The 19,518-nt window shown below is 46.3% G+C and overlaps 1 protein-coding gene across 4 annotated transcripts in view; it reads left to right on the top strand.

The window, feature by feature from the left end:
* The first annotated feature begins 2,235 nt into the window (after positions 1-2,235).
* The window catches only part of LIN28B (lin-28 homolog B), a 96,377-nt gene continuing 79,094 nt past the window's right edge, over positions 2,236-19,518 (top strand). Inside the window, exons 1-3 of one of the 4 annotated variants that reach the window (XM_063331109.1) lie at positions 2,236-2,324; positions 12,619-12,667; positions 19,172-19,359. In XM_063331109.1, the coding sequence (XP_063187179.1) occupies positions 12,634-12,667; positions 19,172-19,359 (222 nt within the window). In that variant the 5' untranslated portion in view covers positions 2,236-2,324; positions 12,619-12,633. Of the gene's footprint in view, positions 2,325-3,020; positions 3,142-12,618; positions 12,668-18,824; positions 18,904-19,171; positions 19,360-19,518 lie in introns of those variants that run through there. The other 3 variants (XM_063331112.1, XM_063331111.1, XM_063331108.1) reach the window with 3 other exon arrangements.

The raw sequence follows: 19,518 nt of genomic DNA, 5'->3' as shown, positions 1-19,518 counted from the left end.
AAGACCGGGCCCTTAATTGCACTCAAAAAGTGCTGATAAACTCTTGGAAGACTTACTGGAGCCTCAAAAATTAAACCCACAAAGGAAAGCGCAAGAATGGGGAGTTGTGATCAAGGCAGGCAGAGCAATGCCTGATGATAGGTATGTATGTGAACCGGGCTTCCACATGCCACTTTTTTATCTTGGTCTCTTAAGAAAATGCAATTGCATTCACCATCCACCTCTTTGCTCCCAAACAACTTTTGGACCCCTTTTACGATTTCAGCCAAATTCAACATAAAGGACTCAAAAATACTGTGTTGTGAAAATCAGCAGTCAGATAAAAGACTGACACTCGGTGTCCCCACCAGAGGAAAGATGGTGTGACTTCACCAGTTACCTACGGCTTGACTTACCAGTCGGCTCATCCTCAGCGCACGCGCCCAGTGAGCCTGTCAGCGTACACACCGCGGGGAACCATCTCCATTTTGCCAGCGCTCGTGGGCAGTGGGCACTCTTGGAGCCGGTGTAGAGGGGATGGGTAGAAAAAGGATGAGGAACGTTAATCCATAGGTAACCAGCTTTGTTAATCCTGCTGTTCCTAGAACAATATGTACATGTCCCGGTTTGAGTGACACAGGACTGATTTATCTTCTAATGCTTGGGAAAACTGTACTTTTAGGAGACTCTAGTGTCTGAATTTGTGAAAATATTTACTTTATAGCCAGCTAGGCTATGTGGGATTCAAGGTCTCAGTGTTTTCGAGCTAGCCAGGTGCAGGGATGAGGAGGAGCGAGACCTGGGCACTTGACCCAAGGTGGACAACAGGATTATTTCATACCACAAACGTCACATTCAGTATAAATTATAAAGTTTGCTGAGGAATTCTCTCTCTCCGTTGATAGCAGCAGCCCAGAGAACTCCTCGCCCCGGTGCCGGACCCCTGAGCCCTTCCTTTCCTCCTGGAGCCGTAGCACTCGCAGTGTCCAACATTTGCTGTCCCCTGTTGGGAGTGCATGGTTTCCTACGGATAGAATTGGATGAGTATAATCCTGAGTATATTTTATATTGGAATCAGGATCAATACAGGTTCTTTAGTATTATTGTTAATTATTTAGTCTTATCCTATTAAATCTATTTATATTTCACCCCTTATCTTTCCTTGTTTTCCCCAATTCCCCTTCCCGGGTGTGGAAGAGTCATCAGGTGATGGAATGATTGTCTAAACAACAATAAATTGTTATGAGTTTCTCAAACCATAACAATACTATAAACCTTTGGGTGAAGTATGTTCATGACGATATGTAAACTACCATTGGGGTATTTTGTGGATAAGTAAGAAGGAGCTAGAAAAATGAAATTTTGGGATTAATAAAGTCTCATGTGCATCATGGTGCCAGACAACTGGGAACCAACAAGCTCTGGGTGAGCCAGCTGTACGGCTAGGAGACTGCCTGCTTTGGGGATGGGACCCACCACCAGCAGGTGATGGCTGCAGCCGGTTAAGCTGGTGTTAAGCTGCGCCAGATCCTCCGCACAAGAGCGAAGCCCCACCTGCCAGCGCCAGATTTGGGGGGGTGGGCGGCAGCCCAGGTGGAGTGGACCCACTGCAGCCGGGGCGGCCCGTCCTCGGGGCGTGAAGACCCAGGGGCGACCAGGGGAGCTGAATGGCCTGCAGGATCCGTGAAGCACGGAGATGGAGGCACGGAGATGCCTTCAAACGACGGCGGAGGAGGCCGGTTGGATGTGGCGAGCAGGGCCCCCCAGCCTGGCTCCGGGCAGAAGAGGCCCTCGACTTGTGCGAGCGGGCAGCCGAGGGGCTGTGAGGTGGGGCGGCGGTCGGAGGGGACGGGACGAGGCCTGCGGCAACACAAAGCCCGGGCAGCTGAGCCCGGCGCCCGGAGGAGGGCGGGCGGCACCGGCGGGGCGGGGCGGCGCTGACGGGGCGCGTCGGGCGGCACCCCTGGGGGCGGGGAGGGGGGGCACCGCCCCGCCCCGCCCGGCGGCTCGCGCTGCCCTCGAGCGCCCCCGCGCGCAGCCGCTGGGCGCCCGCCCGCCCGCGGGGAGGGCGGCGGGCAGGTGCGCGGCGGCTGCGGCGTGAGGCGGCGTTGGGGCCGTGTCCGCCCGCCGCCGCCGCCACCGCCACCCCTCCTCGCTGGCTGCCGCCGCCTCCCCGGCGTGAGCACCGGTTCCCTCCTGCCGCCGCCGCCTCCTCCTCCTCCGTTCCGTTCCAGACCCCGGGGGTGCCCGTCGGTGGGCGCGTGCCCCCCGCCCCGCCCCTGCGCTCGCCTCCCCACCGCGGCCGCCGCAGCCCCGCTTAGCCCGGCCACCATGGCGCGCGGGAGGTAAGCGAGCTCCCTTCACCCTCTCCTTCGCGGCGGGGCCGCCGCCGGCTCTCGCCCTCCCGCCGGCACCGCACCTGTCGGGGGCGCGGGCGGGTGCCGCCGGCCGGCGGCTGGAGGGGGGGATGGGGCGGCAGGCGGGTGGGATTTTTTTTTCCTCGGGTGCCGGAGGAAAAAGTTGCGCCGGGCGGAGGCGAAGCGGCCCCGCATTGTGTTGCGTTCGGGCGCGGGTGTTTCCCGGCGGGCGGCGACGGGTCTACTTCCGGGTTCGCACCTTTTTTTCCTTCGCCGCCGCTCCGCGCCCCCGCCCGCTGCCCTCGAACGGACCCGCAGCCGCCGCCGCTCCCCCTCTGGGATGGGGGAGAAAGGGGGTGGCGGGGCCGCTCCGCACGTCCAACACGAACGACGGCAGCACTGGCGGTAGAGGAAGGGTGAAAGGACGCAACCTCCCACCCCGCCCCCGCCTCCCCCGCCACCGAGCGGGGCGCGGGGGCGCAGCGCCCCGCCGACAGCCGCCAGCGCCGCCGCGGCGGCCGGGGCCGAGGTAACGGCCGGGCAGCGGCGGCGGGGACGCTGCGGCAGCCCGACGCCAGGGGGCGGCCCGCGCCCCGCCACCGCCGGATGGCGGTGACCGCCCGGCGAGCCGCTGCGACCGGGGAGGAGGCGGGGGGGGGTAGGCGGGCGGGGCGGAAGGGAAGGCCGGGGAGGAGAGTGGACGGACAGCGGCATGGGACCCGCCGGGCGCCACTCCCCGCCGTGAGGCGGCTAGGGAGCGGAGGATGGGGCCGCCCCGAAGGGTGCGGGGTTTGTCCGGCCTGTGGTAACTACCGCCGGGGCGGGCGGGGGCGAGGGGCCGGGGCGGGCTCCGCTGCCGCCGCCGGCGGGTGTCACGCGCAGCGCCGTGTGCGCGGTGCGGGGGGTTTAAACGTGGAGCGGCGGCGGGGCCGCCATTTTGAATGTCTCCCTGCCGCGCCGCAGGCGGCGCGGGGTCGCAGCCGGCCGCTGCCCGCCCTCTGCGCCGGCCGCCCTCCGCGGGCAGAGGGACCGGGGCGGTGCGGGGCGGGCTTCCCAGGCAACGTGTAGCCTCACGGCCGGCTCTGAGGCGGAGTCGCCGGTGCCGACGGGACAACAATAAAGTGCAGAAGTGCCTCCGAAGCGCCTCGTTTTCTCCTTGTGTGGTTTCCCGCCCCGGGGGAAGGGAGAGGCGGCCGGGTCGGTGGTCGCCGTGCGGGGTGGTGGGACGGCATCTGGCCTCGCTGCGGGGCCGCATCGCGCCTACACCGCGCCTGGTGGCATCTCTGTGGGCGCTGGTGGCCCAGCGCCGGCAGCTGCATTCGGCTGCTGCGATTATTAGGCTGTAGGAAATCGTACAGCGAATCAGCTAAACACTAGTAAATTAATTTAAAAATAAGCAAACAGCAGCAATGCGCGCCAATATTTTGCCCAAGCTGTTATGAAATATGAAATTGGCATATCTAAATAAATCTGAAAACTCTAGGTTAATTTTCAGTCTCTTTTTGCTTCAACACGAGGGAATTATCCATTTTAAGCTGATAAACATATTACCTAAAGAGATTTGATTCATTTACTTGTTTCTCTCTTATCGGTTGTTAGCTTGTTAGTGGTTGTGAGTAAATTATATATGGTGTTCTTACAGTGGTAGGACGAAATAGTAGTACACTCTGCCAATTTATTTACAGACTTCATGCTTTTTTCCTTACATAACTGATCTTGCTGGTCTTTTTAAATAGGCCATACATAGAGCTGGGGTTTTTTCCCGTTCTGATAGCCTGTTTTGGAATTTCACATCTTGCGTGGAAACGCTGTTAATAGTTGCAAATACAAAGTAATGTCCCGTGGTGAAAAAGTCAGCAGATACCAAGAAAATAATTATACTTAAATTTGGTTATAGTTCACTTAAATATAGTTGTGTGTAGTTTTAGCGGTATCTGGATATAATATTGTACTAAAATGCAATAGTGCATATTTACTCTTAGATTGATACCTGTGTGCTTTGCTTTAAAAAACTACAAGCCATTTTATTTTTAAAATACTAAGAAAACCTTAAAACTTCAGAGAAGACAACACTGACAAGCTTGTTTGGAAAACTGTTTATGATATGCAACTAAGCCATACTTCTTTAAAGAATGATGATGGGTTTTTTTCCCTTGATATAGAGTAGTAAGGATCAATATTGAATTAAATTATGACCTTAATTATTAATACATCAGGAAGCCAAGTTCCCTTTGCTGTAGTGAAACGAATCATGTATGTAACAGCAGAAGTAGTGATTGTGGCTGATGTTTGCCCCATGTAGTGGTTACAAAAATGCAGCTGTAGTAAAAAGCTCGGCTTGTGTGCATATGACAAAAATAGCTGTCTTCTCCTCTGTTTTTGAAATACATTCCATAAAAGACAGGTGCTGCCATCTCAGTTTTATCATCACTTTTTGTTTGTTTGTTTAAATCGGAGAATGTAGTAGCTGGCATGTATTAAAAATTTCAGAAGCGGAAAAATGGTGATAAATAAATGAAGAAGGAAGCCCCAAACCCTCTCCCTCCTAGGCCTGAGCAGCTGCTGTCTGAGCCATTGCCAGGGTGCAGTGGTAGGTGACAAGGAGTGTGTCGGATCGCATCCTCAATCACAGAAATCAAATTTTAAAGCCCGAGCGGTTAAAATACGTGTTCCTCCTCTTTTTCTTAACTGCGTGGTGGTGTTTTGTTTGAGTGGCGGCTAAACCCCGCGTCACGCCGGGCGGGAGGTAGTTTCCAAAGGAACCGTTTCCCCCCCGGGGTGAGGAGCCTGATCGTCCCGCGTCCCCAGGCAGCCCGGGGGCTGGTCGTGCGGCGCCCGGAGCTCCCGGTTACCGAGCGCGGCGGCCCCGCCTCCGCCCGCCGCGCCGCTGTCCGCGGTGCTGAACGCCGCCCGCCAGCCATGTTGGTGGCGGCCGGAGCCCGCCGCCCCGGGGAGGGCCCGGTGTCACTGTCAGGGCTGCGGGGTCCCCTCCCCACTTCTGTCCGCCTACGCTTGGTTTTTTGCATCGTTCGCAAGGGGTCACGGTAGGGAAATGCTGTCACCAAAAGCCTTTACGCAATACACTGTATCCCTTTGGTGCTGAATGCTAGGAGTAAAATCCATGACAGAAATGCTGTAGCACGTTCTTCTTTAGAAAATGCAATAAAGATTTTTTTTGTAGACAACTTGCGAAGCATAGTGTTACCTATATGAAATGGAAGTGCCGCTGAAACCAGCAACTAGACAGGAACTTGCTATTTGCTATTTTTAACCACAGGTTCAGTTTATGAAAGGACATTCTGAAAGCTAATATCAAACCAGCATGTTACCAGTGAGAACGAAATAACCACTGATAGTATAGGGAAGGTTCAAGAAAAAACAAGTATCCATTAGCTGCAATACAAACACAGGCATGAGCTTTTTTTCTTTCTTCGTCTCTTTAAGAAAAGACAGTTAAATTTTGAAAGGCGTGCAATCTAGAAGATTTTTTTTTCTAAATTCACTTTAATATGCTTCAGCATCTCTAGTACAGTAAAAAAATAAAAAAGCTTTTTCACTACAGAGACGAGTGTTCATTTTCTGTAATTGCACACTGGGTATTTCAAATGCAGTTGCATAATAAAAAAGCAAATATGCTACTCTGGTTTGATATGTAGAGGCTAAAAAAAGACAAAAACAACCTGATGTGTTTCATATGGGAGGATAACAATTTTAAAAATATACAGACTTTTTAACATTCTGCTTCTAAAAATAGAATGAATTGATATGCAGTGTCTTCAAATTAAAGGTCAAAAGTGACAAACCAGGACAAAGGTCATGCAGCTCATTTTCAAGCAATCAGTTTCCAGTTTTTTCATGGTTGAACAAAAGCTTAATTATACAGAAAAGCGAGGACTGTAATATTTAACTAGTCAATTTTAACAGAGAAACAGAGATAGTTTTACACAATTGCCTCTTCTTGAATGTGTCTGTAATATGGAATTGTTTGTGCTACTGTTACTGATACAAGAATATGTCTGTCTACATTTAAACATTTAAATACATTTCTTAATTTAACATTTAATAGTCTACCGTCTATATTTAGTATTTGTACTTAAGAACTAAGAGAAGACTGTGTAGCCGTTTTCTGCTTTTTCAGTGATCTTAGCAAAAAAAGAGGTCTATCCTGATGATACACACTATGATTTCAATAAAGTTAAATTGCAGGTCCATGCATTTTGTCATTCATGCACATATTTATTATTTCTAGCAAAGCACTTCCCAAAAATCCTGCTTCCAGTCTGCAGCATTCTCTGTGTCACTGTGCAGTAATTACACAGACCTAAAAGCTGACTGTTTAACTAATATGTGTATGTGATTATCTTTTTATTATATGCAGTGTAGTATTCTTTCATTAATTAAGATTCAGGGTTCTTAACAATTTGAAGAGATGGTTTCAATGTTTATATTAATAATATCACATTTGCAGTAAACCATGTTTCCATAAATATTCTACAGGTAACATCTGATATATATTTAGACCACGTGCAGTATTGCAACACCAAAGGATAATGCCCACAAATTATACTGTTAAAATTTGTACATTCACTAGTATTTTTATATCACATAGTAGGTTTTTGCTTTTCTTTTAGACATTGTGTCTCCTGTACCTACTTCAAATCATGGTGTGTGCACTGATCTTAAAAATTTTCATCTTTGATTTTTAGTTATATATCACTCATGTTTGTGTGGTTTTTTTCTGGTTTGAATGAACTGTCTATCTAGTTTATAAAAAAATGACCATTGCATTACTTTATTTATTCAGTTGTTTTAAACAGTGACTCGGTTAGAAGGTATGGTATACAGGACTGCTGTCCACTCCAGTTAAAATGAGAAAAATGTTGTACATCCCGGACTATCCATACTTCTAGGAAAGTGAATATTGCTGTTTAAAATACAGACACTCATCTGTTGTTTTACTTTTATAACCTTTGGTTTGATTGTTTTAATCCGCAATATCCATAGCAGTATTTGGTGAGCACGTTATGAAATACAAATTATAAAAATTTTTCTATCTTTATTAATGCTCTCAAGTAATAATTCAGTGATTAAAAAAAAAACAACCCAAAAGCAAGAAAAAAGATTCTGTGTTTTGTAGGCATATGGCATGTACAAATAAACCAAAAACTCTGTGCAAAGGAAAGGATATGTGAAAGATGTGTAAAGTCCATGAAAATAAGTATTAATGTAAAACATGTCAGAAAGGAGTTATGAAAAAAACATACTAAAGTTGTTATAAAACCAAACAAAAATCTATAGAATATATTTTTAAGAATAAAACTTGTTGTAGTGTCATCCCTTCTGAGGGGCTGATGTTAAAGTCTTAATTGGTTAGAGTACTTTTGTAACCTAAATGAAAGTGGTAAGTTACACCATTTTTTTCTAGAAAGATTTCATCTTGGTTTAATAATGGTTTTGCATTGAGGAAAAAGTATGTACGATTCTGGATTAAAGATGTAACATCTCCACATTGAATGTGAACAATTCACATTTAATTTAGTGTAATCAGCAAGAATGGAAAAAACCCCCCGCGTTTTTCTTTAAACTAAAAATAAAAACTCAAATATTTAATGCACCTTGTTGCTGTAATGGCTTTTTTCTTAATTTGGTGTTTAATGTGTATCTTCAGAGCTTCATTTGGCATTGTTTTGTTTGCAAATATGTTTTGTTTTGTTTGCAAATTGTTTTGTTTTCAAGTGGGGAGATAAAATCTTACAATATATGTAGTTTCTCATAGAAATAAATAACTACAAAATAAATTAGTGTTCAAGCTCTGAAAAATATGTTGATCTATCAAAATATGATCATTTGAGAATTGTGGCTTTTAAAGGTTTTTTCCCTACAAAGTACTGATACTAATTAACTTTAAAAATACAAAGAAAAATCCCTCTGAAAACAACTGCAATAAGATCACAAAGCATTTTTCTCATTGTTTCATTTGCTGTGTAGCAGATCAATGTGTGGCAATTTCAATGTGCCCATGCTAACAGTAAACTGGGAACAAAATACTCTAAATAGGAAGGAAGTAGAAAAAAACAGTAGTAGTAGAAGGCGATGTGTTTTATTTTTTAATTGTGTATTTTAAAAAAATTAATCTTTGAATCTTACAAAACCTGGCTTGAAACTTACTTATTTTACATTGCTTTTTATTAAATAATTATAATTGATTAATGTATTTACATTCAAGTGCAGACTATATGAAATCGCAGATTATACTAAATCAAATACAGTAAATATGGTAATTGTGTGTACCTAATTTCAATCCTTCAAAAAAATAATCTTGTTCAGCGTGTTCCTTTAGTATATATTATTAAAGTTTTAATCTAAATAGTTTTTAATGCTAAAATAATCATCAATATTAATATAATAATACTAGTTCATTTTGAAGGGAAACTTTGATACTATTTAAATAGCTGGCTGGCTATTTCACTGGCTGCTATTCTGATACGGTGGGTTTTATTACTGCTTTTTATCGCCCAAAAGAATCAGATTAGTAACAACGGGGGAAGCACGTTTTACTTTTCTCTGTTTCTATTCTCACTGTAGTCAAATGACATGCTTACAAGTAATTAGGAGGTGCATAACTGGATATTTGATCTTCAAAAATGTGTGCTTCATTCTCATTTCTTAAAAACTAAGGTACGCTTACCCTCTTTTTATATCTCAGAAAAGCGTATCTGGAGTATTGCCAAGCTATTTTAATTACTTCAAATTATAATTACCCTCCTTCACATCAATGACAAACTTGTGTGAAACTAGTAAAGAAAGACTACATTTTAATTTGCTAGTTGTTCAATTAATTTTCTTGAATCAGCATTTTTTAAATATCTCAGCATCTCACATGCGGTTGCATGTGTGGTTGCAATCTTCACTTGCTAGAAAAATACGGTAGTGGTCTAAGAAGAAAAGTATGGAAGAAAAGCAAAGAAAATTATGGCTAGATTAAGAATAAGTGAGGGCTTTCAGGTTCCCCCCCCCACCAGCCCCCCCCTCCCCCCCCATAATTACACAAGGACGTTGACACCTGAGGGTACATTTTCAGGAAATTTTAGGTTTTTTGTTTATTTCTATTACTATCTATTTCAAACTATTTAACTGAATGAAACAAAAAGAAAAAGAGAGTTAAAACAATGAAAACATCTCTTGAGGAAATCTGTTACTTAGAATTGTACATTAAGAAATGAGTCTAAGACAATACTCATTTGTGATGTTTGAGATCAAAATACTGTGTGCGTATTCTTCTAACCAGCAATTAAGAACTGTAAACAAGAATAAAGTGTTAGTTAATTTTTACTGACTGGTTCAAAAGATACACGACAAAGTTTGTTGACTACAAAATACATTTTGTAAGTTAATATATCTGAACAGTGTGTGTATGTATATAGATGTTTTAAAAGGTTCTGTATAGGGAGTTTTTAAATTTTGTGTATACTTTGCAGCATTCATCCATTTAAGTCTTCACTCCTGATGAGTTAACTAAAAGAGCTCGTTTAACGTTGGAATGTTTTCTTCTGTTCCTTTGCATCACTATCATACTTTTTTGTTATGTAATAAAGTATTGGTGGGTTTGGGACACTCTGATCGTACTTACAATACCCAGCATTCTTTAAAAAATATACTGCTGGCTTTACTCTGTGGAAGAAATCAGTCCCCTGTCTGCTACCGACTGTGAAAGAAACAGGTTTAACATCTGAATTTTTATTTTCAACTTGGTTTTGAAGGAAAGTATATCACTTATTTAAATGGGTTAACTATGTATGTCTGCTTTACTTTCATCCAAGCAAATTATGTTTCTGAATCTTCTGGCAGCAAGCTTGCTTAAGCTAATTAATTCAAAACAACGCTTATCAAAGAGATTTTTTTTTCTTTGTAAATGGGTATAAACTTACTGTTATTTTCCACTGACTGATAAGTTGTCAAAAAATAAATTATATAAGCCATTAAGTAAGTTGAATTACAGAATGTGCTACCTGTAAGGCAAGGTGGATTACCTTTGTTGGATGTCTGTCAGTGTGTCTTTAACTGATCCTGCTCTTTTCATTGTATTTCCTATCCTGCAATAATTCTATATGGTGTTATATTACATTATTTTTGTGTGCCTACTGTTACAGTATCCTTCCACGTGCTGTGAATGCATAGTTAAAACAAGGATTGCTTTCAAAGCAAGTAACTTTTTCTCTAAAAAGATCTTGCTGTCTAGTACATAATTCCTAAACAGCATTTATTTCGTTATTTGCAGTTACAGAGTTCACGTAAATGCCAAGATATTTTCAAAACTAAAATGCCATTTCCCCCCCCTGTTTTTGTACAGCATAAGGAGGCATAGGAGAGTTCACCGTGAGCCATTTTAGAGCCCAAACCTGCTTCCATTTAAGTCAGGGACTGATTTCTTATGGCTTTCAGTAGGATGCAGTAAAATACATCCTAGAATTGGAATGCCCAGGCTTTTCTATGCTAACGTCCCCTGTGCCAACTTTTGTGTATTGTATTGGGAAGCTATTTATAATAACTACTTTATAAAAAAATACTTCTCCTTTTTTCTCCTTAATAACATCTGATGTGTTTATATGACACTAAAATATGTGATGCTTACAAATTTGTTATGAAACAGTGATACTGGAAGCAAGATTAACTTGAGCTTGTGCTGTTTTCTGCTGCAGTTTTTAAGAACTGTACTTTTCCCCTTTGAGTCCCAGCACCACTCCCACAAATATTTTTTAATCCTTTCATAAACTGAGCAGACTACGTGCCAAAGCCAAGGACGGATCCTTTACTCTATGCTTGCATATTTCATTATGTTGCATAAATAATGCAAGTAAATCCGAAAGACACAAAAGCCACACAGCCACAGGTTGGCTGAACAAAGAAGCAGACACAAGAGATTGGGCTTCAGTGCTTGAAGGTGTAAAAGCCGAGTTAGGTTTAATGCAAGTCCACACAGTTCCAGTGGAAAACTTAGTTACTACAAAAGAAGAGGAATTGAATCAGTTTGCCAGTGTTGTTGCACTGAAAAGAAAGATTGTACCATCCCCTTTTCCAGTTCCTGGTGTTGGAAAGAACTCGAGATAACTGACTGCAGGGGAAAATAAGTTAGAGAAATTTGATTCTCATTTGTCTTTGGTCATTCTTCTGTTTTTCCTCACTCCTAGTGGAATATCCCATATTTTAGTAAGAGAGCAGAATAGCTGTCAGACTGTGCTCTTAAATTGGAAAAAGACAAAGGTCAGATTTCTCTAAAGGAGAAGAGCATTGGGTTTATATCTAAACAGGAGGATAATGCAATTCCTTGTTTGCTTTGGATGGGTTTTAGTTAAAGTAGATTATTCAAAAAACAGTAGAGGGTGACAAGAGGACAGGCTTGCAGCAGGTGAGTTTGTGCATGCTCCTGTCTATTCATCTTTTATTTATTAAATGAACTGGACAGCCTAAGTAACAGGCTTACTCCAAAACCAAGGTCTTTTCTTTCATGCTTCCTGCCATCCACGGTACTTATTTTCTGCATGATATTTTTATTTGCATTATACAAAATTAGCCAGGCCTTGCTCAACTAGATCAAAAGTACACCTTTCATGTAGTTTTAGTCAAGTCACACCTGTATTTTTAGCACTGACTGGTTTTGTTCGTATTGAGACCCAGACTTTAATATTATTACATATCATGCTCTGCAATTTTATAACTGACACAATTGAAAGCATTTTTCTATTGATACTCAAAAACTGGCATAGAGTTACAATTTTGACCATGAAAGAATCAGACTCATTTTTATTGTTTTTTTAAATCATGTGCAAGACATGACTGATTGCTTAATTTGTACAATTTAAGCGTAGTAAAGACAACTCACTACTTCTTAGGTTACCTCCTGCAATTAAATATTGATAAAGGAAACAAACACCTTCCAATATCCTGCAAATCTGTGTCTTTTCCCTCTGTTGTCATCAACTGCGTAGCTTTCATAAGAGACCAATGAAAGGGGCAATGCCTTTAGGAGTGCTTGGGAAAGAAAAGAAAAAAAAAATTTAAAAAAAGCAGCGGCTGATTTTTATCTTATGCCTTGGTTATCTCCTTGTGGTTCTGATGAGCTTAGGTAAGTCTCAAACAGTTAATAAGTTTACAGGTCACTTCACAGAGTCAATGCCCTGGTATTTTATGGCCTTCTAATGAGCCGTTAAACTGGAGAAGAGGTAATTAAATATGGTACTCTGGTACAATGTACACAGTACTGACTCCAGCTCTCTGATTTTAGGTTCCTCAGAAGACGATGAGGTCATTCAAGAAGGTCTCCTCAGGCTCAGGTCAGTCTTCTCTATAGCGTCTTTACATTGGCTGACTTCTTATCTACAAAGCCGAGGTGCTGCAGAACTTGTGTCCCACTGACTCAGATGAACTTAGTTCTTGGGGAGGGGGGGAGTCAATAATTTTGTGCACAAGCTTCAGAGTTCTTGCTTGATGCGGTTTGAGTGTTCTGTTTCTGTAAGACAAATAAACAATTATACAAGGAAAGTTTATTTACAGTCAAGATACCTGTTGTAAACTGCAGGAGCCCACACGTCTGTATGAACGCTTCTGGGCTAGCCCCACCGGTGGCCGCACGCACCTCAGCCGCCGACTGCAATTTTAACTCCTCGAGTTATTTCCGTGTCAAGTTCCAGCGCCGGCTGGGCGTGATCGCCGCACGGCCCCCTCTGCTCGCCACGCCGCTTCTCTCCAGCGCAGCCCCACCGGCACCGCTGCCCGCCCGTGCCAGCCTGCCCCGGCGGCGGGCGCGGCCCTCCCCGGGACCCGCCGTGCCGGCCCGCGGCGGCGCATGCGCGGGGCGGCGGGCTGGGGGGCGCGGAGCTTCCGCGCCGGGCGGCCGTCCCAAATACACTTATAAACCAGCCGTGCCCCAGGAAAGCGCTCGGTGCGGCGCTGGGCGTGGGGACAGGTTTTACCTGTGTGCTGGGGCGGGAGGAGGCTGCTGTGCGGCGGGCCGGCCAGAGCGCCCGGGCGGTTGCCCGGAGGGGAGGATGCGCGCCCCGTCGGGACGCGCACGACGAGCCCGGGTGAGGGGACGGGCTGGAGCAAGGGCTACCGGGGCACAGACCAGCCCGCTCGTCGCCCTGCACCGCGGGAGGGGAAGCGGTGAAACCCGGCCGCCTTCCACCGGCGCCGTTACTTCGGGCGGGCAGCCGGTCCCTGCGTAAGGGCCGGTGTTCCCCGGGGATTTAGCCATGTCGAGCTGTCTCCCACGACGGCTGGCTACAGCCCCCTTAAATCCCCCGGGGAAGCGGCCGCTATCGGTTGCAACTCCACAGCTGAGAGACTGTGGATGTACGTGAGAACCACATCCTGCGGCGGAGCGCTCCGGGTGGGTGCCCCCCGCGTCCTCCTGCCCTCGGATCACACGCGGGATTTGAGCATTTTCCAGTATCTTATCAAATCCAGCGACAGGGATCCGCGGGAGGCAGATTGGACCGCGCAGCCCCGACAGCCGCCGCGTTTCATTTCGACAGGAAAATATCAGTAAAGCGTTTGAAACCGCGCTCCGGCCGTCGATTAAAACAGCGGGGCGATCCTTCGGCGAGGGCCGCCCCGTCTTCCGGTACCGAAGGTAGAACCGGGGCCACGGGGAGCGGCGGCGGTTGGCGCCGACCTCAGGTGTAACAGCTGAGGGACACGGGGCCGGTGGGCGATTGGGGACGGTGTCCCCGTCCCCACCTCCCCTTCCCCAGAGCGAACCGGCCGCCGCCGAAAGGAAAGCCCGCCGGGGGCCCCGGTAGCAACCCCCGCCCTCGACCCGAGCGCATCACGGCGGCGGAAAGGGAAGGCGGTTTTGGCGCCCAAATTGTAGGTGAGGAGGGTTTTGGCGGGAAGATGCTCGGCACCGGCAGAGACCCTTGGCCCGGGGGTCGGTGCGGACCCCCAGGGTCCGCACCGACCCCCGGGCCAAGGGTCTCTGCCCTGAGGAAGCGGCCGGAAAGCGCCCCGCCTTAGTAAAAGCCTCTTTCGATAGAAAACATGTAAAAAACACGACGGGCATCTTTTTCGGTCCAACATCGGCGGGAACGGCGCTGTTGTGCGTGGGGGCGGCCGCGGCGCGAAGCAGCCGACCCCAATAAGTGTAGAAGAAAAGCGGGGGGGGGGGGGGGGACGAGGGGCTCTCCGGCGCCGTTCCTGGTTTTCCTGCCTGCCCGTCGGCGAGAAATGTTGGCTGTGCTTTGAAATGGGAAGTCGTGGCAGCACCCCGAGCTCTGCTTTCAAGTGTAAAACACGCGTTTTGTTTCAAATGCACGCGGGGCCGTCGTTTGTTTGACCTTTTTTTTTTTTTTTTTCTGTTTTGTGGTTGTCTTTTTTTTTTTTTTTTTTTTTGGAGGAGCGGTCTTTTTGTGTTTCGGGGAATAGAAGAAAACAGAGTTAGGACTTTAAAAATTTTAGGAAGGTGACAAATTGGAAATCCAACACCACTGGTTTTGGTTACATAGTTTCAAGTGAGCTCTTACCGTGCCTTTAGAAAGACAATGATTCCAGCTTCCTATAATTGTCTTTACCAAAATTAGCGAAAAATTTAGCGAAATATAAGGATAGAATAGAAATATCTTTCTTTAATATGTGAACTACTACTATTAAACTAATTTTTCCACTTTTTTTTTTCTGTACGGCTTTTTCCACCTTTATCCTCTCGGCTCTCCCCCTCCCCCAGTGTTTTGCGATTGAATTTTGGAAGGGTGTTTGTGGGTTGGGTTCATTTTTTTTTCTCCCCCCCCCCCCCAACCCTTTTTTTCTTTTTTTTTTTTCCGGAGAGTTCCCAGCTGGCAACAGCTCTCTACCTTCCACAAAACTTGAAAGGCTGATGTCCCTTGCAGGAAATGAATGAGTCGATAACATCTGACACCAGTGACCAGTCCAGTGACCCCAACCTTAATTCCACTAATACTGGAGGCCTGAAAATCTCAGTAAAGACCCCTTGCAAATCCCCCCCCCCCCCCATTTTACAAAATATGCATTTATTTTGCAGATAAGAAATACTTTGCAACAAACATATTGATACATTCATTTATTTACCTGTTTTTGCAGTCTTTCATTTATTCATCGCAGAACATATTGCACTGAATTTTCTTTTAACCGAAATTTGCTAACAAGACATTTTTTCCATTTAATGAACTCAATCAACTCGTTTGTGTCTGTTTAACCAATATTGTAGCCTCTAAGGAATTTTCATACCAAATGTCGGTAGAATAAATCAATCTGAAAAAAATAAAGACCTTTAAAACGGTATTAAACAGAATACTTTCTGTCTTCTCGAAGGGAGGGACAGGGAGAGCTCGTATTTTATAAACGTGCCATTCTGTTACAAGAAATGTAGCCTTGGCCACTTTAAGTAAGTGGTGTAAGCATTGTTTTCTTCCGGTAGCCTTAATTTCTTGTTCATAGCTGGGGTTTCGCGTGTGTTAAAATCTCGTACATTTGTTATATATTAGATATCGTCCGGGTCATAAGATCCAAGCATATAAAATTACTGGTGATTTAATATTGTAAAATAATCGCTATTGTAAAGGGGGAAGGGTGGTTACGAGCAAAAAGGAGTGGTATGTTGCACGAATGCGTAGGGGCAGGTCAGTGTAGGAAGTCGACCTCCGCTGTTGAAATAACCTATAGGAAATTTACGGTTGAAGACTGCAAAGGAATTTCAGGATTTAAAGCTTCTGCTCCACTTGCCGGGCTGCTTGTATTTGTACACTTTTGCCCACCCTCGCTTCTTTCTCGCAAACGATCAAACTGGGCACCTTACTATTTCACACAGGGGGGAAAAAAAAGAAAAAGAAAAAAAGGAGCTAGCTGGGGAATTTACGCTTTCCTGAAAGGCAACAAAAGGAGTAAACAGGCCCATCGGGGCAAAGGCGTCCCCCTTTAATTGGGCAGACTGATCGACGCCACTTCCAAAACAACAGCAAGTGCTTTGCAAATTCATAAAACCCTTGTATTCGGGTTCTGCAGCGGATCGTTGCTGCTTTGGCTTTTGTTTGTGTGTGTCCTTGGGATAAGAGAGGATGGCGGGGGCAGGGGAGGGGTTGGGGGGTGGAGGGAGGAAGGGGGTTTAATAAGAAAGTAATTGAGCTCAGGTTTTAACAAGGTATAGGCAACGTTTAAAGGTTATACAATACTGGATGTAAAGTGAGGTTATAAGCGAATAGGTGGTGGTGAGAACAGAAAAGGCAAAATCTGATGTTTTCATACCTTCATCTGTACCTTGACACTGAAGGAGATAGGACAAATGGAAAATAAAACGGAATCTCACCTAATTGTAGGGGAGAAGGGGCGTTACGTTTCTAAAAATATTTTTTAAATAAGCGTTTGGCCGTAAGCGTAGCAACAGCAGGGGCTTGCGAGCACGTCGATAGCCATGTACCTGCGGCAGCCGGAGGGGAGCTGCCTTTCTACAGGGGCTCTTACCGAGCCCGTTACACAGAACACGCTTCTCTTCCGAGTTGTATCACCCCTCCCGCTGGCACTGAAGGCTTAAAACAGCAGTCCCCGGTCAGCGTTATTCCTCCCCTCTTTGTCTTCTTCCTCCGGCTTTTTTTTTCTTTTTTTTTTTTTTTTTCCGCCTTCCTCCTCTCTAGCAATTCCTTTTCTCTGTCAGTCCTCCTCCTCCTCCTCCTCCCCCCTCTTCCCCCCCCTTCTCCCCCACGCTCCTGGGCAACAATCGCCGCTGACTGAGGTTCACTCCAATGCTAGGCTTGAAAACTGGGCTCTTATTTAGGAAGTCATTAATCACATCCCCTCCCCCGGAAAGAGATGGCGGAGAAACCTGTGAAGTACAATTCTTCTCCCCATCCCCCTCCATAAATGTTTTGAAACGCTAAACCTCCGCACAATTTTCTGGGCCATATTTAAGGTGATATCGCGTTTCCGGCGCGCTTTTAATTTGAATGCGAAATAGCCGCGGCGCACGCAGACACACGTGGGTAGGGAGAGGCAGATTTTATACACACACGCGGTACGCGGGCTGTGCCGGGCACGGGCACGGGCACGGCGAGGGGACCCGGGTCCGGCGTGGGCAGCCCCCGCCCGGGGCTCCGGGAGAAGACGGTGCCAGGAGGCGGCGGCGCTGCGGGGGTTTTCGGGGCGGCTTTTCTTCAGGTGGAAAGGGCGATCCGGTTATACATACGCCCGTGTTTGGCGCAGACGGTAACACCCTGATGCAGCTGCCTCTCCCGACATACCTAGTGCATGTCTATGCACATGTGTGCGTCTCCTCTCCGAGCATCTTGCCCTCGTGTGTGCGCGCCTGCCCCCACCTACAGCGGGCACAAATACCCTAAATAATCCCACCCGCAACGTATTTGTGGTTCTCTGGTCTGTATCTAGAAACACAGGGATCTTCTTACGTATTTGTGCATGCACAGGAGCGCAGAAACCCCAGAATAATACGTCATCTCGATTTCCCGTAAAGACGCGTGCAGATTAGCTGTCGAAAAAAAAAAAAAAGAGAGAGAAAAAAAAAAAAAAGCCGTGTTGGAAATTTCTTGTTCATTCATAAATTATTTTGGTGTGTCAGCCTAGTTGAAATGGCGATTGGCTACTCCTGCCTCCTGCCAACCCCTTAAGGATCCGATGTGAAATTAGTAGCAAGAAAGCATGTAATTGACCAAGTCACGTGTGCGCAGGGGGCCAGAAACGGAGCGAGAGAGAAGGGGAAAAATCAAAAGAGGGAAAGCACATTAGACCATGCGAGCTAAATTTGCGATCGTTCAAAATCAGGATGTTAGATTAATGCAGAAGACCACTTCGATCCACAGGGAAAGTTTTCATCTCACGAGTTTGGAGCAGAGGGCCCGTGGGGCAACATGGCCGAAGGTTAATTTTCTTTTTCTATTGTTTTACTATGATTTTCGCTCGCTCGCTCGCTCGCTCTCTCCCTCTCTCCCCCCACCCCCCCTTCTCCCCCCACCCTCCTTTTAACCCAACTATGCATTACCCTTTTTTAGCAGCTCGCGCAAGGGGGCTTTCTCCAAACCCATTGTTACCCAGCTCAGAAACTGTTCCGTACCGCCCACACCGATTCACAACTTGAAAAGCTTTCAGGGGGCTATTGTTTGAATTGTTCCTGTTTGATTAAGCACAGTTGCAGCGGTGGGATGAGAAAACGGCCGTACACCTGTCCCAACTTTAATCGAAAGTTTATTCCAAGAAGGGATGGATACACGGTGGAAAATAGTGGTTTCGGCGCTGCATGTGCAATAACCAGTTGTGCAATCTACCCAATTTTGCTTATTCTCTCTCCTCCACCCCTCCTCGGCCGGCCTCCCCCCTCGCCCCCCGGTCCTGCGCCTTGCGAGGAGAGACTAATTGGGCTGAGAATTTCTGTTGAGACATGGGATCGGTCTTAAACCAGCAATATTCAAGTAAAGTATCGCGTTCCGTGCTGTAATGTGGCTGAAAGATGGAGTTAAATGGAAAAATACACGTATGTACAGAAACGTGGGCTGCCCTGGGCAAAGAGAGAGGGAGAGCCGCCGTACGCAGTGTTTCCTCTCTGTAACCTCCGGTGATTTTATTTTTTTTAGGTATTTGGGGGGAGCGTCGTTTATTTTAGGATTTAGGAAAAAATAAGCTCTGTTCGCCGTTTGCCTTTTGATTTTGTTTTGTTCGCCTCTTTTTTTTTTTTTTTTTTCCCCTTCTGTAGTAACTCCTTTATACGGTGGCAAAAGGATGTTACCAGAATTTAACTCTTTGCTTTGCATCTTGTTGTCCCCCCCTCCTTCTTTTTCTCCCCCACCCCCCCACACCCCCTCCCGCCTTTCCCTCTTCCTCAGCAGGGGCGAGTAAAGGTGGAGACGAGCCCGGGAAGTTGCCGGAGCAGGAAGAAGAGGAGGAATCCCAGGTTTTGCACGGAACCGGCCATTGCAAATGGTTCAATGTGAGAATGGGATTCGGGTTCATCTCCATGAGCAACCGAGAGGGAAGCCCCTTGGAGTCTCCAGTTGATGTCTTTGTACACCAAGTAAGACCCATTTTTGTCTTCCATCTCAGCCTGCCACATTTGGTTGAGCTCAGTGGGACTCCGGTTTCATGTGAAGAGAAGTAACCTATTTTTCCTAGGTATTTAGGTCCATCTGTAATTAAAAAGTTGCCTTAGGTCGTGTTTTTGTTGGCAGTGTAC

This window comes from Chroicocephalus ridibundus, chromosome 3 (assembly GCF_963924245.1).
Source record: "Chroicocephalus ridibundus chromosome 3, bChrRid1.1, whole genome shotgun sequence".
In the NCBI taxonomy this organism is placed as follows: Eukaryota; Metazoa; Chordata; class Aves; order Charadriiformes; family Laridae; genus Chroicocephalus; species Chroicocephalus ridibundus.
Note: the sequence above shows the minus strand (reverse complement) of the source record. Positions and strands in the feature narration are given on the sequence as shown.